Source organism: Protopterus annectens, chromosome 8.part0 (assembly GCF_019279795.1).
Source record: "Protopterus annectens isolate FY-2018-M chromosome 8.part0, PAN1.0, whole genome shotgun sequence".
In the NCBI taxonomy this organism is placed as follows: Eukaryota; Metazoa; Chordata; order Ceratodontiformes; family Protopteridae; genus Protopterus; species Protopterus annectens.
The window spans coordinates 714,652,818-714,677,189 of record NC_056741.1 but is presented as its reverse complement, the minus strand read 5'-3'; the positions used below and the strand labels follow the sequence as shown (position 1 = coordinate 714,677,189).

The 24,372-nt window shown below is 43.4% G+C and overlaps 1 protein-coding gene across 2 annotated transcripts in view; it reads right to left on the bottom strand.

Annotated features, from left to right (window-relative positions):
- ASH1L (ASH1 like histone lysine methyltransferase) overlaps window positions 1–24,372 on the bottom strand; it is a 3,741,676-nt gene that overhangs the window by 3,232,707 nt on the left and 484,597 nt on the right. For both annotated transcript variants that reach the window (XM_044080164.1, XM_044080163.1), the window contains exon 3: window positions 18,664–22,699. In XM_044080164.1, the coding sequence (XP_043936099.1) occupies window positions 18,664–22,699 (4,036 nt within the window). The remainder of the gene's footprint in view (window positions 1–18,663; window positions 22,700–24,372) is intronic.

The following is a 24,372-nucleotide window of genomic DNA, read 5'->3' as shown; positions in this document are numbered from 1 at the left end:
TTTTTCCCAAATAGGATGACTATGCTTTTTTTAGCATTTAGCTTGAGGCCATGACTTTGACACCAGGTGTCCGTCTCAGTAAGGCCCTTTTGGAGGATGTCCATGTCAGCCGGAGAGTCAATTATGGGTCCCAGTTGCCCGCTATTCTTACCGTGTGAGTTCTGTCTGTACGCCAATTGGCAACCCATCTCGTGACGTAGGGGTTTATGTTCAGGCTGGTGAGTTTTTCTGTAATGCCCGAGTGGGGAATGGTGTTGAAAGCCTTGGCGAGGTCAAGGTAGGCTTGTTCTGTGGATTAGAGAAAAAGGATGGCAAATGAATGGACTGATTAAGGGTCACACTGGACACCACCTTGGGCATGAAGGAGGGATTGGTCCTGAGGGACACCCTGTCAGCATGAAAGACGATGAAAGGCTCCACTGCCATGAGGGCCTGTAATTCAAACACCCTTCTTGCTGAAGTGATGGCTAGAAGAAAGGCTGTTTTCCAAGAAAGGAATTTCAACTCTGCATTTGCAGCTGGCTCAAAGGGAGGTACAGTGAGCTTTTATAATACAAAGTTAAAGTCCCAGGCTGGAGTAGGGGCTCTCCTGGGTGGTCTTACATTTTTGGCCCCTCTGAGGAATTGCTTCAGCAGTGGATGAGAGAAGAGGGGTGGTTCTGTATTGTAATGAGCTGAAATGACTGAGGCATGAATTTTGATGGAGGAAAAGGAAAGGCCCTTGTGAAGCATCTCAGTTAAGTATTGAAGAATATGGTGTAAATTGGGCTCTGCTGTGCCCATCCCCTGAGTTTGGCTCCAGGAACAGAATCTTTTCCATTTTTAAGCATAAGATTTTCTAGTCCTAGGCCTCCTTGCCTCGAGAATGACATCCATCACTTGCTTACTGTTGGATGGTAATTGAGAGAGATCAGGTAATGAGCCAGGCTGCCATGTTCAGGGTTTGTAGCTGTGGGTGCAGAATTGTGCCCTCCTGCTGGGACAGCATAGCAGGGGTCTTTGAGACAGTTTACCATAGGGGGGAGTCTTACTACTCCCTGGTTTGGAAGTGGGAGCCCCCCACTGCTTAGGCCTGTGAGTACCTTGGGACTGAAGCCTGGGTGTTCTGCTCGTTCTGGGTTTTGCCTGAGAAGGCCTGGAAGAGGCAGGAAAGGACCAATTCTTAGAGGGCCAATGCCTACTAAATCTGGGTGGCTGTACTTGCAGGAAATCTTTAACAGTTTGCATAGATTTAGCTTTTTCCTCCATCTTTTTAAGTACTACTTCTGCTTCGGGCACCGCACAGCAAGAAAGACTGATGTAATGGCATTGGCTGCATGCTTTACACCCCTGACTACCTGATGTCAAGGAAGATGAGACAGCAACCGATCCATGACCCAAGACTTTGATAATCAGGCCGACTGAGGGCTACTGCAAGCAGATAACCCAAATGTGATGACTGCAACAGTGAAACACGAAGAACATCTGCTTTGGGCACCGCACGGCAAGAAAGACTGATGTAATGGTGTCAGCTGCATGTTTTATACCCCTGATGACCTGATGTCACGAAAGAAGCGACATCATCTGACACAGAAATCTGAAGACTCTGGTATTCAGGCTGGCTGAGGGCTACCTGCAGGCAGATGACCCCAAATGTGTTGACTGCAACAGTGAAACACGAAGAACATCTAGCTCCTTCTTGACTAGATGCTAAAAATTCTAGGATAGCAGAAGTAGGAGCAGTTGAAAAGAGTCCAAGTCTCTCTGTAGAGCCCAAATAAAGAATCTTCCTCGTAAAGGCCTTGTGGGAAAACAGAATTATCTTTTGGACTGGGGAGGAAAACCTGGGCTGTCTGAATACCAGTGGAATTGGAGAAACCATGCAGTCAACTTAAGGTCTGTAATGTCCGGATGATCCACCAGTGCGGGGTAAGAAGGTCTGGGGTCCAGTATCTAGGGTGGACAGCGAAACTGTGATCAAAGGAAGGGAAACAACACCTCACAAGGCCAAAAAGCTGGGCTATGAGGATAACCGTGCTTTTCAACCGTAGTACCTTCTGTAAGAATTTAGGAATTAGGGTATCGGAGGATAAGTGTAAAGGAGACCGGAGGGCCAAACATGGACTACAGCATCTCTTGGTAACTCCCCTAGAAGGGGGAGTAGGGCAAAGAACCTCCTGCACTTCTTGATGTGGGGATCTACAAAGAGATCGCAGCAAGGCTGACCCCATCAAAGTGAAATCTTCTCAGTCACAGATTGAGAGACCACTCATGGCGTATTAGGATATGCCTGCTGAATTTGTCCACTAGCAAGCTGGATTTACCCAGAATGTGTGTTGGAGGAGATCGCCCACTCCCACATTCTCACTGCCTCTTGACAAAGGGGATAAGACAGAGTCTCTTGCTGTTTGTTGATGTACCAAACCACATACATACTTGTTGGTTTGAATTTCAATTGTCCCAAGAGGAAGGGTGCTGTGGAAGGCCTCCAAATGCTAGAAGAACTGCTCTCCTCCTCCTCTCTAGGACACTGATGTGAGAATTGGTCTTTTCTGCAGACTACATGCCTTGGCCCATCAGTGCCAAAAAAATGCCTCTCCACCCCTAGTTGGGAGGCATTCGTGGTACTAAAGGCAGAAGTACAAGATGGTAGACGTGGGAAACTTCGCCCGACTGAATCCATCAACAAAGATGGTCTTTACATACTCGACTAACTTTGACTGGTAAGGGCAAGGGGATGGCAAAGAACTAACCATTGAACAGGAAGAATCCGTGGAATAATGAACACATAAAAGAAGGCCACAGTAGCTAAGGTTATGGCTGCAGCCATTGACCCTAGGGCCTGAAGAATAAGTCTGGCTTGGGAAGAAGGGTGTGCGATAATTTGCTCTACTTGAAACTCGATGGTCCTTACTCAATGTGGTGGAAGAAAGGCTAACAGAATGTGTTCAACTGAGCACCTATGAACTCCAGGCTCTGAACAGGTTGAAGTTAAGACTTGCTGATGTTGACTGAGATGCCTAGAGACTGACATAACTGAAGCACGTAGTCCCCAGATTTTTCTAGAAGATGCTTAGTTGAGGTATGTAAGGAACCAGTTGTCTAGGTATGGTAACACTTGAAATCCCAGCAGCCTCAAGTGAGCTGCTACCACTGCTACTGCCATACATTTTGGTAAACAATCTATGGGCTATGGTGAGACCAAAGAGCAGGGCTCTGAACCATCAGTGACTGGTCCCCAGCCAAAAGGGCAGAAATCTTCAAGATCTGTTCATCTTGATGTGAAATAAACATCAGGAAGATTGAAGGAGCATATCCAATTGACCTTGTGTAGAAATAGCAGAAAGGACTGAAAAGTGACCATTCAGAACTTTGACTTCTTCACAAATTGGTTCAGTTTGCTTAGACCCAGAACTGATCATAGGTCCCTGATTTTCCTGGGACTAAAAAGAATCCTGAGGAAGTTCTGAATCCTTTCTGTCTGGCGGGAACCTCTTCGATGACTCTTCTGTCTAGCCGCTTTTGAATTTCTTGAGCTGCTGCGTCCCACTGACTAGGTGAGACATCAGGAAGCCTTTTTCCTTTGGTTAGAGGAATCTGGGAAAATGGTATGAAACAACTTATGGATATGATTTTTAGCACCCAAGAATCTTTTGTTATTGATGCCCAGCAAAGACAAGCACCCCCCAAATTCCCTCCAGAGGTGGGTAGTTGGGCAACTTTTAGGAATACTGAAAGGGTTTAGCCGAATAGGAGTCTCAGAAACCTTAGTTTTGCAGACCCCCTCCTCCTCAGCGTGAGGGGTGGCGTCTTCCATTAAAACTCCCCCATCTGCCTCTGGGGGAAGATATCCCTGCGTAAATCCTGAGGACGACTCTTGGACTTATGGAACCACATGTTCTCGCCTCCTCAGTGATTCCTGGAAGTGTAGCCCTAAGACAGACCAGGTTTTTTCATCCTGTTCACTCTGAGAAAGCATTTCTTTAACATTAGGTTCAAAGACAATTCATCAAACGGGCACTGATGAAAGAAGCCTTGAAAGGCTCCGCAAAGTCGCACAAGCACATCCAGGAAGGTCTCTTAATGGCTATGACTGAACCAGCTGCCAATCAAGTACCCGCAGCAACATGGGAAATTAGTCTCATGGATGCATTAGGGATGGATAAGAGTGTGGCAAGATGTGAAAAAGACTTCTTGTGATCCTCCACAGACATGGACTCAAGAGAGGGGATTTGGAAAGCTCTTTAGTCAAATCTCACTGCAGTCTAGTGAAATGTGCCAAGAAAACAATCTCCACTACCTTGAAAGCAGAAGGACATGGAGAAGCCATGGGTAGTCACAATGGAACTGAAGATCCCGATGCCACCATGCCCTGAGCCTGCTCGGACTTGCCCCTCGGGGGGGGGGGGGGGGGCTGGACAAACTATTCAATGTCGAAGCTCCAAGGGGTATGGACAACTCCAACAACTTAGGAGTGGACCACAGCCCCCGGACCCAGCACTGAGACTCGTCCTGCTCTGAAGGAATCTGGTATGAATAAGACAGGGGAAGCAGTCGGAGTAGAAGACTTAGCTGTCTTTGGACCCGACGTTGACATTCTCGAGTTTCTCAGATATGAAGGCTCTGACATCGCCAGTCAGATTGCAGAAGGAGAAATCACAGCATGAGAAGTAGGAGGGAGGCTCACACATCTGATGGGAGACAGACGAGATAACCCATTATCTGAATCTGCTCTGAGGAACTTACTTATCATTGTTTCCACTTCTACTTCTGAAAGGCCCCTTGAGGAAGTGGTTGATTAGGACAGAGGCTTTCTCCCCGGAGTCTCCCGAAGGAAAGGAGAATGGAGCTGAGGAGAAACAGGATCCACAGAGAACCCTGGGGACCGGGTCCTTGGAGACTTAGTAAGAAAAGTTGTCAGATACGAGGATGTTAAATCCAACTGTTTTCATTTCAGATCCACTGAAGTCGGATCCAATTTCTTCTGAATTTTAGCAGGCTCCGAGGAAGGAACTGACTTAAGACAGCAGAGTGGAGACCACTTTCTTGATTTTTTCAACTCTGAAGAAACTTTGTGTGACTTTGTGGAGGGTTTGAGCCCCTGCAGCAGAAGAATAGGAAGAAGAAGAAGGTGGCAGTAAGCCCTTCTGAACTAATTTGTTCCAACAGCTGCTAAGGGCCCTGGAATTAAAAAACAGTACAAATGGAGCAGTCCACACTAAAGTGTGAAGCTCCCAGGTAATAGATGCACTTCCAGTGGGCACAAGATCCCTTACTTTGATGCCCACTGGGACTGTATTTCTTAAAGCCAGTTGGTTTGTCTGACATGAAGAAGAAAAAATCAAGTCCCCCTCCATTAACTACCAACAACGGTGAGGTAAAGACAATACCCTTTACAGGGTAGAAAAGAAGGAAAAGTACCAGCAATGGTACTGACAGCTATCTTAGGTGGAAGAGAAAAGGAGAGACTTGAGGGAATATAGTATTTAAACTTAATGTGATAAAAGAACTCAATAACTATGTAATCCCTTACATAGGTGGTAGGCGGTAAGAAAAAAAATAAAGTTTATGACAAAAGTATTAAGGAATTGAACTCGATGAAAAAAAGATACGACACCCAAAAAGTTTGCCGAGAAGAATATGCGTTTGTAGTGAAATGCTGGCAAATGAGATCTGAGGTACTGTAGGTTGGCCGGGGCATTATGGGTGGAGAGAGGAGCTCCAGAGCTGCATCACAGAGTCTAGTAAATGTGGCCGAGTTGGATCAGATACCCAATAGTTGAGAAATGAATGAAAAGGACATCATCAGATCAGGTATTAGTCCTCTAAAAACACAAAATGTTGTGAATTTAACACACAATTAAATGCATCAGCACCAGAGCAAATGACATGCTAATCCATACTTAACTCACTACAGCCTAGTAATACCTCCAGATGCTTACTGCAGTTATATTCTTCTGACGCCTCCATGTGTCCAATATAGCTTGTTCATATTTGAATCAATTCCAAAACCATGCTACCTACAAGTTATGGACAAATTTTATCTTATGGCTTACATGATGGACAACACAACTGCACTAACCTTTGACCACTACCTGGTGCTGCTTAAGAGTTATTAAATAATGTTCATGTATTTGCTATACTGTCATATGTTTCTAAGCATCTCAACAACCGAGTAATACCAACTGAGCTGAATATTATAAATTGCTTACAAAGTATAGCAAATTGAGTGTTACCATGTTTACTATGACTTACAAAATCAAGTTTTAAGACCTAGAATCTAATGAACATTACACCTTCGTAAAGATATCTGAGCTAAACAGTTTGACAGTTACATTTAGTAACCCCTTTGGCTCCAGATACAAACCTCTCTTTGAAATCTGAAGGCATAACTTCATTTGGTCAAAAAGCTCCGGATGTAGTTATTAAAAGTTAACAGTACATATCTCCAGGGTGCCAGTGGAGTTTGAGTTAAGCACTGAAAATCCTCACTTAAGCAAATAAGATGAAAATCTTCATCTAAACAACAAATGTCAAGACAGTATGCAGTACTATACAAAAGTTATGTACTTACTACAATAATGTATACTTTTCATCACAGACTGTTTGATCTGACTGTTGGGAGTGGCACCACCTGTCGGACTTGATCCCAATACGGGAGTTCGTTTGTCAATGCACTCAGCCTCAAGTTCTCAAACTTCTACCCTCTCACAATGCCCTGCACTCTACCTAGCCTCAGTTCAAGACTGCAAAGTACCATACAACTACAACTAGACCTTAGCAGCATGACGATCAATGTAATGAGATCAGAGGATGGACTGGACAAATTAGAAAAGGATTAACTGTTATGGTAAGTACATAATTTCATATCCTATATTTTCCATACATGCAACTAAAATGGTAGGTATTCACCAGAACGTTCCATCTGTATTGTTTATTTTCATTCTTCCTCACCTGATGGGTCTCGGGATCAGACTCTGCTGCTTCTATCAGATCTTCAGCTCCAAACTCTTGATCTCCTTCCCTTAACCCCTAACGCCCTGCCAACCTAACATACCTCATATTAAGCCTGCTGTGTTTAGAAATAAAGGGACAACACCTTAGAGGAAATTAAGGACAGAATAAAGAAGAACAGAGCTAAAGCTCAAACAATGAAAGTACAGTTGTGTAAAATCTTACCATAACAGCAGATGTCCTTCTCTTCGCTGTTGCAGTATTCTTAATGAAAGGGATTCCCTGTCACAGGTAGCCCGACATCCGGCCAGTATACCAAAGACTTAGGATTTTAAAGACATCGTAGAGCATAAATGCTACGTAGAGATGTACGTAGCTCAGAAATGAAAAGCCTCAGTAGGAGCAACAGTCCAAGGAAGTAGGAGGAACATGTGCATCCAGAAAGGAGAAAAACTGAAAAAAAAAGCAGAAAGGGGGAGAGGGGGAGCAAATACTACAATAGTGAAGAAAAGGATATCTACTGTTGTGGTAAGATTTTACACAACTGTACTATGTCCTTCCATATCACTGTTGCAGACTTGCAGAGGTCAAAACAATAAGTAGAATTGCTTTCGTTGTTAAGAACCTCAAGTCAGCCAAGTTAGTGGATTCAAATTGGGAAAGTGATGGCTTTTCTAACACAAAATTAAGATCCCAAGAAGACACACCAGTTTTCTTGGAGGCCTCCAATGTAAAACCCCTTCCACATTTTGACATGAGAACACATTGAAAGTGGAGGATCCATGGGCAGACATGCTGTAATGACAGACAAACCTTGATGGAGGAGTAAGAAAGGGCATAGGACAGTAGTTCATACAAATATTGTAAAACCAGAGAACAACTAACCCTGAATGGGTTAAGTTGTTGGCATTAACTAGAAAAACATTTCCATTTGCTACTACATGACTTCCTAGTAGTAGTCTTTCTTGCTTTCATTAGTATCTGCTGCACATCTCAGTAAATAGGTGCCTAAAGAAAATTAAAAATCTATCATCCAGGCAGACAACTGAAGCTGACTGGGGTCAGGGTGTATCAAACTACCCTGACCTTGTATGAGTGGATCCACTGTCTGAGGAAGCTTGCGACAATTGCCTCTGGCCATTTCCAAAAGAAGAGAGTGCCACTGTTGCCTGGGCCAGAAGGGAGTGACCACAATGATAGTACAGTTTTGTACCTACCATAAATGTAGATGTCCGATAGGAATGCATCTGCAGTCCTTACAAATGGGTTGTCCTGTCGTCAGGCAGCCCTTCGGTCAGCCGGATTCCAAAGTCTGGGTCTGGCTTCGGCTGGTGTCGCACTTCACCCGACGTCATAGCTGCAGTTCTTCGGGTATAAAGGCATCAGCCGACGCCATTTTCCTCAGTGTTTCTTGCCCCAGATGCCAGGTGCCCTCTTGGATGGCTAAATTTGGATAAATGCCAATGTTTCCAAATAGCAGAGAGCAAACACATAAAATAAGCATGTATGTACATATATACAAACAAATACACCATAATAGATCCCCCCCAAGCTAGCTGAAAGATGGCAAGTACCCTAGGAGTACCACAGAGGGGAAGGCGGGTAATCCTGACTGCAGATGCATTCCTATCGGACATCTACATTTATGGTAGGTACAAAACTGTACTATGTCCTTCAAGGATGCATCTGCAGTCCTTACAAATGGGTAGAATACCATAGTCAAACTAGGGGAGGAGGAAAAAAAGAGAGATTATGGTGTAGCTAGGATCCCTTGCAAAACAGCAGTGGCAAAACCTGCTCGGGATCTAGAGTATAAAGGTAAATTATAATGCTTGGCAAATGTATGCACGGAGGTCCAAGTAGCAGCCTCTATAATGTCCTTGGTAGCCACCCCTCATAAGAAAGCTGTAGTAGTGGCTGTAGCCCTTGTGGAGTGAGGCCTGATGTTCTCTGGAGTTTTCTTTCCGTGGAAGGAGTAACAAAATCTAATGCAATTTCCTATCCACTTGGAGATTGTCTGTTTTGAAATTGCTTTTCCTTCCCTTCCTGTTGCATATGCTACCAGAAGCTGGTCAGTTTTTCTATTGGACTTGGTCCTGCCCAGGTAGTAGCGTAATTGTCTATGCACATCCAAGGTATGCAACAGTCTTTCTCCCCTGTTCTGTGGGTTGGGGAAGAATGTAGGTAGGTGGATAGCCTGGTTTAAAGACACTCTGGATACCACCTTAGGCATAAATGTAGGATTTGTTCTCATAGACACTCTGTCTTGATGGAAGATCAGGAAGGGTTGCACTGCCATTAATGCCTGTAGTTCAGAAACCCTTCTTGCTGAGGTGATTGCCAGCAGGAAAGCAGTCTTCCAGGATAAGTATTGTAATCCTGCTGTTGCTGCTGGTTCGAAAGGAGGAAGTGTCAATTTTTCTAGCACAAAGTTCAAGTCCCATGCTGGCAATGGTGGTTTCGTAGGAGGTTTTACATTTTTAATTCCTCTCAGAAACTGCCTGAGCAGAGGATGTGAGAAGACAGGGGGATCCAAGCTGTATTCTGCCGAAATAGCTGATGCGTGTATCTTGATGGAGGAATAGGGCAGGCCTGTATGGAAGAGCTCTGCCAAGTACTCCAGGATGTTGGCTATGTTTACCAGTGACACATCGTTTCCCTTTGCAGTACTCCAAATGAGATATATTTTCCATTTTGCTGCATAATTCTTTCTTGTTGAAGGTCTGCGAGCCTCAAGGATAATGTCTTTAACCCTTTGGGATAAATTTGGGTTAGTTGCTCTTATGTAATGTTCCAGGCAGTCAGCTGCAGAGTTTTCAGGTTTGGATGCAGGATGTTGTAGCTGTTCTGTGTTAACAGCAATGGGATCAGGGGTAGTGTCCACATTTGTTCCCGAGACATGCTCCTCAGTAATGGGTACCAATGTTGTCTTGGCCAGTCTGGAGCTATTAGAATGATCCTTGGACGTTCCTCTTTGATCTTCAAAAGCACCTTGTGCATCAAAGGAAGTGGTGGGAATGCATATGCTGTCAGGTTTTTCCAACTGAAAGATAGGGAGTCCACCTTCCAAGCAAGTGGGTGGTACGTCCTTGTGCAGAATTTCTTTAGCTGGTGATTGAGTGGGGATGCAAATGAGTCTATTTGTGGTAGTCCCCATTTTCTTGTGATGGCTTTGAAGATGTCCGGGTGCAGCATCCATTCGTGGGCATCCGTGGTAGTTCTGCTTAATATGTCTGCTAGAATGTTTTCTTTTCCGGTACAAAATTGCTTGCAACTGAATGTTGTAGCTCAGAGCCACATTCCATAGGTCCAGTGCCATCCGGCATAGAGGGTATGAATGTGTGCCTCCCTGTTTGTTGATGTACCACATAACTGTGGTGTTGTCTGTCCTTATCATCAACTGTCCTTCTTGGAGGAATGGTCTGAATGTCTGGATTGCCAATTTTACTGCCAGCATTTCCTTTAGATTTATGTGCAGGTGCAGCTGATCTTGAGTCCATAAGCCTTGTATGCACTTGTCCAGCATGTGGGCCCCCCCAACCGAGGTCTGAGGCGTTGTGATGGTTTGGCTTGGTTGAATGCTGTAGAAGGGCAAACCTGTGTTCGATTGACAGGCCTGAGCCCACCATAGGAACTCTTGCTTCAGGTATGGTATTAGTGGAATTTTGGTTTCTAGGCTGTGTTTGTGTTGAGACCATAAATTCTTCAGGTACCACTGTAGCTTTCTCATATGCAGTCTGGCATGAGGGACCAGAATTATGCAGGATGCCATGAAGCCCAGGGCTTGCAGTACTTTTCTTGCTGTTAGATGGTTTAGAGGAGTCTGGAAAGGACCAATTTTTGGAGGGGCAGTTCCTGCTAAACCTTGGAGGTTGGACCTGTAAGAAGTCTTTCACTGTTTGTACAGATTTTGCCTTCTCTTCCATTTTCTTCAGTACCTGCTGTGCAGGAGAACCAAATAAATTGACCTTGTCCATGGGAGCATCTAATAGTTTTGATTTGACATGGTCCGGCAAGGCCTGTTCTTTCAACCATGCATGCCTTCTGATAACTGTGCCAGTCATGGCTGATCTAAAGGAAGCCTCCAGTGCATCATAGCCGCATTTTAAAGAATGGTTACTAACTTGCTGAATGTTATGCACCATTTCCAGAACATATTTCTTATCTAAAGATTCATCAGAGGACAGTTTCTTAGTTAACTGATCAAGCATAAACTCCTGATATTGGATCATATGAAATTGACAGTTCAAGGCCCTAGCTGACAGAGTAGCAGAGGTGTATACTTTTTTACCCCATCTCTCTAAGGACCTGGATTCCCTTTCAGAGGGGAGGGGGATTTTGGCAGAGGTAGATGCTACAGCCTTAGGCCCCTGGGAGATAGTCTCGGATCTGCAAAAGGAGCCTTGTATAAATGGTGATGTGTGTCCGGGACCCTGTAGAACCTATCGGGCTTAGCAGGGGCTGAAGGTAAAGAATCAGGAGCAGTACAAGCATCATTAAATGCATCATCTACAACAGAAAGAACTGGAGGTATAGCTAAAGGCCTATGTTGTGGTAAATGCAAAAAGGTCCTAAGCCTTTTCCTGGAGTCTGAGAAATCTTGGCCCTGCCACTGAAATTGTTCCCTCATGGCATGTAAGGTTTCCCCAAAGGAAAATTCCTCAGGTGGAGAGGCAGAAGGAATCGACTCTTCAGCATCAGAGTCTTCGTAAGGAGAATAAGGAGCCTCTGGAGGGTCTGTATTGTCTGAATCATCAGAGGAATCATCCGTGGATACTGGCTCAGGGGGCTCTGCTCTAGGTCTCTTTTCTGGAGGTGGATGAGAAGCCCTGTCTGGATGAGGCTGGGATCCCCTTATTAAAGAAATGAGATCCTCTGCCAGAGAAAGCATTTGGGAATTGGAGCTGGGCCTGTGAGAGGGGGGCTTAACAGGCACAGTCTTAGTAGCTTTAGCTGCTTTAGCCCTGGCAAAAGCCTTAATGGACATAGCTGCAGGAGGCCTAGCAGCTCCACGTGCAGGGGTAGATATATCCAAGGGAATAGTGTCCGATAATTCCTGAGAAACCACAACAGCAGATTGGATTTCAGAAGCCGATTCTACCAGGTTAGAAGAGGCCTCGGTAGAAGGCATGGTTTCGGCTGAAGAAAGAACCGCTTGCTCGGTTTCGGCCGAAACTGAGACACTCGCGGTTTGCTTAACCACGGTTTCGGCCGAAACCGCGGTCAGCGAGTGTCGGTCCTTTTCTTTGCGTTTTTTGGTAATTTGTGTAGTCGGAGGATCCGATGGCATAATATAGGCAAAATCAGAGCCAAAAAACTGCTCAGCAAACTCCGACCGACATCTAAGCGTCCGTCGGTTAAAAGAAGCACAGGCTAGACAAGCTGCTACGTCGTGGTCTGGGCCTAAACAAGGTAAGCAGTAAGAGTGGAAATCTTTATGAGGTATTTGTTTCCCACAAGTTAAACAGTTATTCACTTTTTCTGACATCGGCTGAGGCAAGAAAGAGTCCCCAACGGGGTACTTAGCTTTTAGAAGTCTTCTAAGTAGTATTCGGTAGTAGTAATCTCTGGATCTGACCGACCGGCACTTGCGAACAGCTTCTGCTTCGGGCGCCACGCGGCAAGAAAGACTGAGGAAAATGGCGTCGGCTGATGCCTTTATACCCGAAGAACTGCAGCTATGACGTCGGGTGAAGTGCGACACCAGCCGAAGCCAGACCCAGACTTTGGAATCCGGCCGACCGAAGGGCTGCCTGACGACAGGACAACCCATTTGTAAGGACTGCAGATGCATCCTTGAAGGACATCTTGAAGGTTCCTTCTAAATCTTCTGAAGTAGCCTAGATATCAGCGGGAAAAAAAGGCATCTGTCTTAAAGGCCTTCTTGCACGGAGTATTGCAGCAGAATCTTGCCAGCTGACTGTTCAGAGAGGAGGCACATAGGTCTAGTTGACAAACGCCCAAGATCTGATGCATCTGTGGGAAGACACCCCAAACTAGTTTCCATTTGGGATGGTCTGCCCTTGTCTTTATCAGCATGTTTACCACACAATTTTGCTAGGAGGGAATACAATATGCCTGAAGAGTGAGATTGTGCAGTGAAGCTTTATACCATGCTAACTTGGCTACCTTGCAAAGGGGTACAGAACTGGTCCCCCTGTATCTGCTGATGTACCACGACTGCGGCATTTTCTGTAATAACTTGAACAGGCCCCAGTGACCAAAGTTGAGTGCCTTGATAAGGACAAGCATTCCTTTTATATTTATGGGCTTGCATCTGTCTTTGGTGTCCCACACACCTTGCACTTTTATCCCCCCTTTAACTGCTCCTCAAGCAAAGTTCAAGGGGTCTGTAGTGACTAATTGCTTTGGAAAAGGAAGCGGGAAGGGACGACCTGGATTAAAGGATATTTGCTCTCTCCACAAAGTGATTCCACTTTTAAGAAACTCCAGCACTGAGATTAGAAAAGACAAAGGATGTTAATGCTGAGACCAGAGAGACTTCAGGCACCACTGTATCTTTCTAATGTTAAGTTTTGCCATGGGTATATCATGAGAATCATAATGACCCAAGTCTGAGTGGAAAACCATAGAATATACAAGTTTATTTTTTCCTGTGGAAAAAATGCTCTCTGTAATGAGGTGTCCAGCTGACACCCAAGGAGCACAATCCTCTGTGAAGAAGTGAATGTTCTCTTGGAATCCCAGAATGTGGAAGAAATCTCTCACCCAACTGAGAAATTCCTGACATTTTGAAAAAGACTCTGCAAATATAAACTAGTTCTCCAAATACAGACAAATGTGGATACCCCGTAGCATGCAATGAGCTACAAGTGGAGCTAGAAACTTAATGAACATTCTTGGTGCAGTGGACAGTCCAAAGGGTAAGGCAGACATCTGATAATGTAATTCAGACATACAAAACCTTAAATGCATGAAGCCTGGATGAATGGGGATGGGATAAAGAAATTTTGAATGAAGCAGTAGCAGTAACAGTAACAGGTTGGGAAGTGACATTTTGAACTCCGGCACTACCATAAACAGGTTTGGGAAAGAAAGATCCAAAATTGGTCTCCAACCATTTTCATTTTCTATCACTAACAAAATCCCTGAATGAAATCGTTTCTCCACCTTTAAAGGAGGAACTAGTTCAATCATCATCTGGGACAGCATGTGATGGGCAGTTGGAAATAAAGACTATGGTCTGGTGAATGAGGGATTAGCATCTGGAAAGAGGGAATTTCTTCCCACTGTCATCTGTAACCTTGATGAATAATCTTCAGAACACATTTGTCTGAAACTATCTGTTGCCAAAGAGAAAAGTGAAGAATCAGACTTTCTGGAAGGAAAACGGGACTGACAGGAGGGGGGACAAGGTCACTTAAATACTCATTATGACTTGTTGAATTATTCTTGATTTGGGGAGGTTCTAGAATTCTTCTTGGAACCCCTTGCCATTTCTTCTTACATGTTTTTCTGCATTTTGTTGAAACTTACTCCTGCAGCAGAGAAACCAAAAACTAAATCTCTTTCCAACGGAGAAATTAACATCTCATTTTTAATATCTGGGAGTTTCTGAGAACACAGTCAGGCAAACCTGCTCAAAACAGTACCAGTGGCCATAGTCCTGGAAGAAGTGTCAACTGAGTCATACCAACACTGTAAACAGTAAGTAGTGACATGTACAACACAATAAACTAAATTATTTAGAGCAGATTTCTTCACATGAAGAAAATGCAAACAAAGCACTCCTTAGACTTTCCAAATTAGTCAAAATAAACTTTAAAATATGACCCTGACAATTTAAAATTCTGGAAATCAAAGTTGCAGAAGCATGCACTTTTCCCCATACTTATCAATACATGTTACATCCTTATCAGAAATAGTAGGGTTGCAACTAACTACATGTTTAGCAGCAAAAACTGCAGGCAGTAACACACACACATCCTCCAAATCGGACAGAAATGGAGGAATGAAGGTGTTAAAAACTTCTTTTTTAACTGTCCATAGCATTTTCTGAGGGACAGAGAAAACTCAAGTTTTCTCCCACTGAAAACACTGGCACATTCAATAAATATTCTTGGAGATAAAGACCATTCCCCACAGGAAGAAATAGAAACAGAGCTCTCCATTGAGTCTGAAACAGAAATCTGGAGAGAAAACCCTGCATATGTCCCTTCATCTTCTTGTCCAGATTCAGAACTTTGAATCTTTAAAGGAAAAGAGAAGTCTCTTTCGTTTAGGAAAAACAAGGTCAACAGTGTTATTAATGGCAGCAGCATCAGCTTCCTCAGGGATTGGCACAACATTCTGGCAAAACAGGGAAGCCTTCCCTATTCCCTCTCCCAGGACAAAAAGCGTCTTTCCTTGTCCACTGAAGGGGCCCCAACATCCGCACTGGACACAGCTAATCCCCAGTCTATATTAACTGCAACTGCTACATCACAGGGATCTGGGATAAAAGATGAGTGGTCTGAGGTAGAACAAATGACCACAGAAAAGTCACCCACCTACAGCTAAGGCTAATTAGTAGCCTACTGTGGTGGAAAAGGCTGTTTAACTATTTTATTCTTGTGGCTAGAGAAAGGACCCACTGTAGGATCAACAGTTTGCTCCATGGTCAAGCTGAAAATGGTGCCTCTTTCCACAGGAAAAAGAGTAGCAATAGCCGGTAAAAATCTAAAGCAAAATAAACACAATTCTCCACAGAAAAAATGTTTTTTTGAACATTTTATACAACGTTTAAACAAATGGGGAAAAGGACAGTTCTACTTAAAAGTACAGCACAGTCTCTTGACAGCCCTTTACACAAACTCCTAGCTTTAAGATAACTCTCCTGAACAGGAAAGTATTATAAAACAAATACATTTTTAAAATAGAAGGTTCTTTCTTCAAAGGCAACATATTTGCACAGCAAAGGAACAGCACAAGCTAACAGTCCATCCTTGAAAATCTCAGAGAAGTGTACTCTTCAGTGGCAGGTAAGCTCTTAAGGGCTTGATGCCCACGCCTGTCTTTAGGCAGCTCAGCTGGAGCTGACTTAGGCCTGTGGAATGTGCCCTGAAGCTTTGCAAGCTGGCTGGCTGTCATATCCTTGACAGGATATAACCCATATTGCTAAGGCTACTGCAGCAGTGATCAATAAGATGAACATTCCTGTTTATTCCTGTTGAAAGGTCACAGAGGGGTGTCAAATCTAACTCTTATAGCAAGTGTCTTGCCACTGTCTTCACACCTACACAACAGCTCTCAAACTGTAAGATCAATCAATGAGGCAATATCAAAGAGGGGCGTTAGTAAAGAATGCCTTTAAATTATATGCAAAGTTTCCTAAGTGGAGCCAGTCATATGGTGCATTTCGAGACCAGTACCTGCTGCTCAAACTACCTCATTGGTTGCACTGTGGAGCAGGAGCATGGAGAGAGTTGTGATTTTCAACATCTGTCTCTGAGTAGTCTCCAGTTCCTTCCAAGAATTCTGTTGAGGAAGCTTTTTCAAAATATGCATAGCCTGATAAGCTATGTCCCTTTGGAAGCTATTCATATAAGACACCTGTTTTACCGCTCTCACAGCAAAAGTGCCTGTGGTGTACTCTCAACTCCCAATTCTATCATACTAGATTCTGTAGTGGGAGGGTGAACAGCTGAAGGCTCTTCTGAGAGCTCCTCCACGGTGGTTACTGCAATGATTACAAGTCCACTGGACTGTCCCTTGGCCAACACTGCCTATCCTAGGTGGGTTTTATTACCTTGTCATGCTTCCAGGTTATGGTTATTGTGGTGTCAGCTTCCTGTCTTTCCTAGCAAACAAGTCCATAAATCTGTTTCCAGAAAGGATCACCCAAAAGGTAGAGAGAGTGGCACTATGTCTCTCAAAGATCACTTCCTCATACTGAGAGGGTGGTTCACTGGGCTGCTGCACTTATCTCAAGGATCTCACTAACGAAGATGTCAAAAAAAAAGGCTGTGGGGGAACCTTCTACTTCCTCTAAGTCAGGGTCTGAGGTGGGGACCCCACTGGAGAGTCCACGTCTCCTTTTAAACATTTTCAATTTCTTCCTGAAACTCTATGGCTGTGACAATCCCAGGAAAAGCTGGTTAGCACTGTGGTGGGTTGAGAACATCCAACTGGCTTTGTCCCTAGGAACCACAATAGCAGGGTTTAGAAATGGAGAGGTGGACATCTGAGGGTGGAGGAGCAAGTGCTAAAGGAAGCCCTGTAGCACATCTCAATAGAGAATCTATCCTACTTTTTATGGTTTTGAATACACTCTAAAATTATCTGGCACCTGGGTGTCGAACTCTGCAGCCAAGCCATCCACTGTCAGGTGATAGTTCAGGCCAAAAGTCAAACATCTACTGCCAAGGAACCAGAATAATCAGAGCCAGAGACTGAAGCCAAAGGCTTACGACTCCAACATACAGAACGGCCTTAAAGAGTGAGAGCCAAAGATGGCACCAAAGATCTGGATTCAAGTAGTCTGACTCAAGATGTATTCATTCCTGAAAGCCTTGAGGTCAAACAAGTCAAATGTGAGGAAATCGGAGCTGAAGGAGAAGACGTCAGCGCATAAGTTACAGGCTCCAAGAACCAGGCCGGCTCCTAAACCTGGCGGGGCAAAGACAGACTTTAAGGAAGGAGCTAGCAAAGGTGAAAGAGGGCCAACTCAATCTGCCCTAGATGCAAATGGGGATGGGATGATGCCCATTTCTATAGGACTCTTAAAGTTTGTAAACCCATGATGGGAGCCTACCTCTGTAGTACTTTTAAAAGACCTAAAAGATCTTATGGACACTACTGAAGGAGGCCTCGATGGGACAAATCAAGATAATCCCCCTTTCTGAGGAGTGTCTGCTTGATACTGGGTGAGGAGGGGGGACTTTTCTCGAATAATAAAAGTTCTGTTTGGGTTACACAAATTACACCAAAATCATGCAGGTCCTGGGGTGGAATTTTGTGCCCGTTGTAATCATGTTTCTTGAAATTTTATTTAGGGAAAACACAAGACAAAACACAACAGCAGTAATAACTATCACTCAGGAAGCTGACAGCTATTGCATAAGGAAAATGTTAAAAAAAAAAAAACTGCGTATGTGCGCGTGTGTCTGTGTGTGTATTTTATACTATGTGTATATATTATATACACACACACACAAAATAAATACATAAATGTTTGTATACAAATATGTATATAAAATATGCATTTATTCTATGTATACCCACAGCACGCACGCACATACACACACACACACACACACACACACACATATATATATATATATATATATATACACACACACACACACACACACATATATACACTTTTTTTTTTTTTACTAAAGCAGAGAGAAGGATGCTAGGCAACCTGCCTAAGCAATGATAGGATTCGAGGCTATATAAATAAAACTGAATACAACTTCAAAAGAGTGAAAAAAAAAAAGTTACCCGGTGCTAGAAACAGGCTGTCTAAAGTATAAAGAACATATAATATTTAGCTGGTGTGCATTGGATAAACCATTTCCAATGATGACAAACAAGATGTGGGACTTGGTGGAGTGCAGGGCAATGCTCAGTAGCTTGAGGATGACAGCACTTACAAATGCTCGGATTGGGATCAGATATGACAGAAGGCTCCAGTCTCAACAGTCTGATCAGATGGAGAGATGAATAAAAATCCAGTATTTGTCAAACTCAGGAAATGCTGAAAGTGTCAGCAGGTTAAATTCCTACCTTGCACTGTGTGTTGGGCTCTTTCACTAGATGATGGCCGCTCTCTTCTCAAAGACCTGCTTAGAGAATTTTCCTGTGCAGTAAAGGGTCCATCAGACAACTTCCGTCGACTGGAGAAGCTTGTAGATTTAGTTGCTTTACAGCTGCCTATTGCACTTGTAAACAGATTGGTGTGCTCCTCACCGCATGCTGGCTCAGAATTTGGTGAAAAACCTCCAAGGGATAATCCAGGTGAACTGCTGCAGCAGTCTATATGCAGTGGAGTCTGCATTCCTAAACCGGATGTACTTGACTCGGAAGAGTCTCTTCTTGTCCAGTGTTCATCTCTGCTCAACAATCCTTTTGAAGAAGATAAATGGGAACAAGATATATGGCATCGGTGCTTGTCTTTATGTTTGTGCCTTTCTCCAGCAATATCTTTACCAAACCTGTAACGCTTCAGTGATTCTAGACTAGTTCTTAAGGAACTGCCAGCAGAATCCACAGATACCTGTGGAGAGTCTGAAGACCGATGCTCTCTGTGTTTGTGCCTGTGCCTATGCTTATGTTCCAGCATCCAGCCATAGGCCATTTCCGGTGGCACACCAGGGTAGCTACCCACAGACAAAAGTGGAGTCCTGCTGGTACTTAAAAAAGCTTCCTGCCTTAGGTGCTTATGTTTCTTCTTGTGGTATTTGGCAGGATTAAGGAGTAGATGTCCAGTATGCATATAAGAAGGTGGCGGTAGTGGAGTGGTAAATGAGGGTGATGGAGGAGGAGGGTAGATAGTAGGTGGGTACCTTCCATAATACCCAAGTCCTAGCGGGGTAGCTGTAAGTGGAGAAGGTGAGTAAGGCATGCCATAGGATGGGTAAAATCCAGTACTCTGAAGTGGGAATCCTAGGCTGTGCATGAAAGGCACTTCTGCCATGGACTCTCGTATTTTTGGTGGCCTGCCACGCTTCTTTTTAAGGTCAGGTTTTCGAATGTAGTGCAAAGGATCTAAAGGAAAACTAGGATGGGTGTAGAAGCTACTGAAGTTAATTCTAAAAATGGTAGGCAGAAGATCCCTTGGGATATAGTGGTGGCTTCTGTGGGTTATTCTAACTTCACTTAACCGACTAATCAATTCTTCCAACTCTGCAAGAAAATCTGGGTCCTGTCTACTTCTGAGCTGCAAGTATTTCTTCTTCCGTTTTCGTTTCTGTCTTTTCAATTTTTCATAACTTAAATAGTCAAATGTTCTACGTTTACATTTGTGTTTGTGTTTTTCTAAGAGGCTACTCAACACAGGAGAGGGTTCTTGAGCTACAAGGTTGATGTGTTCAAATGTGTGCCTTCTTTTTTTCTGTCCACAAAACGTCTCTGCTCTGTCTGACGTACTGTTGTTGTCTGTTCCAATCCCACTGTCGCTGGGAACTGTTTCATCACTGTGGGACTCACTAATGGGTGAAGGAGTAGCCTCCTTTAGGGATGCAAGTTCACTTAAATGAGATGGCGAATTTGGCAGCAAAGTTGGGGGAGACAGCTGTCTCCTACTTTTAGCAGCCTTCTTCAAAGCCAGAGTATGAACTGTACTGGTCTGCTTAGACCCAATGTGTAAATTCGGCATTGGACTGGGTTCAATAAATCCTGCATCACTACTAACTGGGCTCTGACCACCACTTATCCCTGATGACTGAGAACAAGCCGGTGATGGAAGGACCTCAGGAACATTAACTGCAGAGGGGATCAAAGAAGGCAAACCTTGGCTAAGGGGTGTATGCTGCACTGACCTGTCTGTACTACTTGCTACTACAGCACTACTGGAACTAAAACTGCTGTCAGCTATAACTTTAGGCTTTCTGCCTCTTCTTTTTCCAATATAAATTGTTCCTTTTTTGCTGACATTTATTTGCTGACCTAACTTTGAAGTGAAAGTAGCAGCAAGAGTAGATACAGTACCACTAATTTTAGAGTGCTGTCTGACTTTGTTTTTAGATTCAGTTGTACTAGAAAGAATTTGGTTTAGAAGTTTTTTCCTTTTCAATGTCTTCATTTTGTTGATTTTTCGAATAATGTTTTTCATTAACTGTCCATTCCCCTTTCTAGTTGATGCTTCATCAGTGTTGCCCTCTGTAACAGCATCGCTGCTGCCTAACCCTGGGGAAGTGTCTGCACATACAGTCTGTTCTTTCTGTTCAGAAGGATCCAGATTTTTTTGCTGCACACTTTCAACCTGAACCATACTCGTGCTATCAGCAGTTACAGACAGTGGTGCCATGGACAATGTTGGAGGTTTTGTTGCCGCTACTGACTTGCCATGACCTTTAGGTCTGCCTCTCCGTTTTGGAAGAGGCAGTTCTGCTATTAATTTTTTTGAGGATATATCTATTTCTGGTTGTAACACTGGAGGCTCTGGCTCATCTTTAGACATGGCTGAAAAAACTTTAGATGTTGGGATTTTGAGAACTCTTTTAGGATGTCCAACTAACCGAGGCATCTCCTTGGTTTTAGGCCTTCCTCTCTTAGGTTTACACAAGTCTAATATATTGTCTGAATTACCACACAACTTATGCATGTTAGGAGGCACAGAAGGCTGTTCGGCATTGTCTTTTTCTGATGAAAGTTGCACTACATCAGATATGCTCAATGCAGGCAACGGAGAATTTTCTATGTTATTCTCTACATGTGAAGAATTGTCAACATTCTTTATGGTCGCATTTATACTAGTATTAACATGGGGATGGGAATTAAAAGACTGAAGTTCTGGCAATTCAGGGCCCCCAGTGGACTCTGTTTCTTTTACAGCCTGAGAAGTACTGTGTGTTACTAATTTAGTCCATCTTGGTTTTCTCCCCTTTCTCTTTTTCAGTGGTTTTGAATGGTGGTTAGTACTGAGATCTAGACTTTCCTCCTGCTGCTGCTTGTGTGACATGAACACAGCAGTATCAGAAGTAAGTAAAGGTTTATTGTTTATTAAAGTGGTAAAGTTGACTACTGTGGTGTCACTTGTACTGCAAGTACTTGACAAAGTTGTGAAACTTTTTCCTGATATGTGAGACCCAGCTGTACACGGACTACTCTGTACTGTGTTTATCTGTACTTCAGAAGGGCTTCCATCTTTGTTTTCAATAGCTGAAGTACCGCTATTTGTTGCATGACTGACAGAACTTTGAACAAAACTGAAATCTGAATTCAGAGAAACAGCTTGGCTCTTGCTAGTCACTTCAAGAACCTTCACAATTGGTTCACATGCTGCAGTTGTATGAAATGGGCTTGGAGTGCACTGGGGGCCAACAATTGTGTTTCTCTTTAACATGCTAACAGATGAAGAAAGAAGTGGTGAAGGGTGCTTCCCCTCCTGTAAAGTACCAAAAACAGACCTTCCAGTCATTGCAACAGATGCACCCAATACACTAACACTTTCTGAAGTAGTGCAGACTAATGAAGGCTGTTTAGATGCATCGCAGGTAACCTTTTCACTAAGTGAGTGCTTATCCTGCTGAACAGACAGGATATCACCAGTTTTGCTTCCATCAAAAACAGAACCATCTTTCCTTACTGAAAATTTTTCTAAAACACTGTCTTTCTTTTGCCTTGCATCATTTTCAGTTGTTTTACAATGTACACTGTCTTTTAACGGTTCAAGCTTCTCATGGACTCCAACATTCATTTTCTGAAGCTCTGAAAAGTTAGCATGTGGCACATACTCAATGACTGAAATAACTTGGTCTGATTTCTGTATGTTTAAGTCTCTACAGACTGCACCAGTTCCAGAGCTGAGTAAATGTTTCTTAACCTTATTTTTGGAAGACTTTGAAGGTGGACAAGTTCCTATAAGCTGTGCCAACTTTTCTGTTACTTTCGCACCATTCAGCAATCCTCTTTCCTTTGCATCAACATCTCGTACACTTTCAGAATCAGAAGATGTAAAGAACTCTGCCTTTCCAGAGCTTAATGGTGAAATGTATTTTCCTGTGTGTTTTACTACTGAACAATGATGTATGACTGGCTCCTTACGACTACAATCTGGCTTCTGAGCTTCTTCTGGTTTCTTGTACTGACTCACAGTGTCCTAAAATAAAGAAAATATGTTACAACTCTATGTGTATCAAACACTGGTAACACTTAAGAGACATTTGCACAAAACTCCTTTCAGTTATCGTTTCTCATACAGAGATACATCGTTGCTTCAAACTCTACAGTTCAGATCTTGAGCTATTCAAAACTAAAGTGCATTTTCTTACTGTTCACTGAACACATTAGAAATTAAAAAATACCACAGACTTTGATACACTTATTAACACTAATAAGCACATGAAAGGCCATTAATTACTTAGCAAAAAAATCAGGCCAGCCTGGTTACTTCTGAAAAAGATTCATTAAGACTCAAACCAACACTAAGAATGTGTCCTTAAGATACTTACAGTAAGATCAAACACAGGTTTCAGAAGATGATTAAATAAGGAAACCATTAAATCACCGAACAGCACACTTACGGACAACATTAAGGACGCATCAGCACAACACCCCTGGACCAGAGAACTCTGAAACAAAATACTGGCAGCTCTTCACACACCACATACAAATCAAACTATAATCTAGCAGATTTTGAAGATATGGCAAAAAATGTTCAAGGAATCCAACACATAACAGCAGTACTTACATGAGCTTCTTAGGGTTTCAAAATACAGTTATTACAAAGTCAGTGGCTTGAAGCCTATCAAAGAAAGGGGGGGGGGTTGCAAAAGTACATACAAATTTAAAATATACCATACTATTTGCTGTGTGGCACTGACAGAGGCCTGACTGCAACTCGACTGGCCAGAGTGTCCAATTAGCAGCTTGAACACTGCAGGAGTTGGAATAATGCGATTGGGCAGCTTACCCACATGTGTGAGTGCATGCGTGCGTGAGTAGGTGGGGGAGGGGGGGGCTGTGTTTCGTCCTACAGCTTAAGCACAGAAGCGGAAGGACAGAAAATAAACTCCTGGCTGCAAAAACAGGCTACCATGTATGTTTGTGTGATTTTCTGGGGGGGGGGGGGGGTAACAGCAAACCAGTGTGCTGTATGGCGACACCTGTGATGTTGGGCTCACCACTCCCCTGACTACCTAAAACCTTCACCTCCACCCTTTTCAAGCTGCATATATGTTACCCACCTTCCAACCACTGCCTTAAGAAAGTGGGGTGGTGAAATCACTAAGGAAAGTGCAGCTATGTCAAAGAAGGAAGCTCCTTCTGGTGAAAGGGATACAAATGTGTGAATTATGCAATAACAGTTGACATCAGCAGTAGGTGTAAAAGACCTAAACAAATTACCACATTAATTCAATGAAGCTAGATGGTGGGCCATCTTCATGTGATCAGCAATCTATCCTCTAAGCAAAAGCATTACGTATCTTTCATCTAGTCTCTTGAAAGCTTAAATGCATAATTTATCAATGTAAAGGCAGCATACTACGGGATGCTACCAAAACATCAGATTCTTTTTCAATAGATGTGCAATGACCCTCAAAACTCTTCAAGACATGCCACCTCTACAAAGTCATTCATCTATGTAATGCACTCTAAAATATTCTGTCCTCAAAAAGTTTATTGCCAGGTTGATCTCCAAATTCCTTGTCTCACTCCCACCCACGGCCAACAGTAACAATGATGGAAGTATATGTGCCAATGGGATAACACATTATACCACCCAACAAAATGTCATCCCAGCTTAAACAGCTATAATGAAATGTTGCCCGA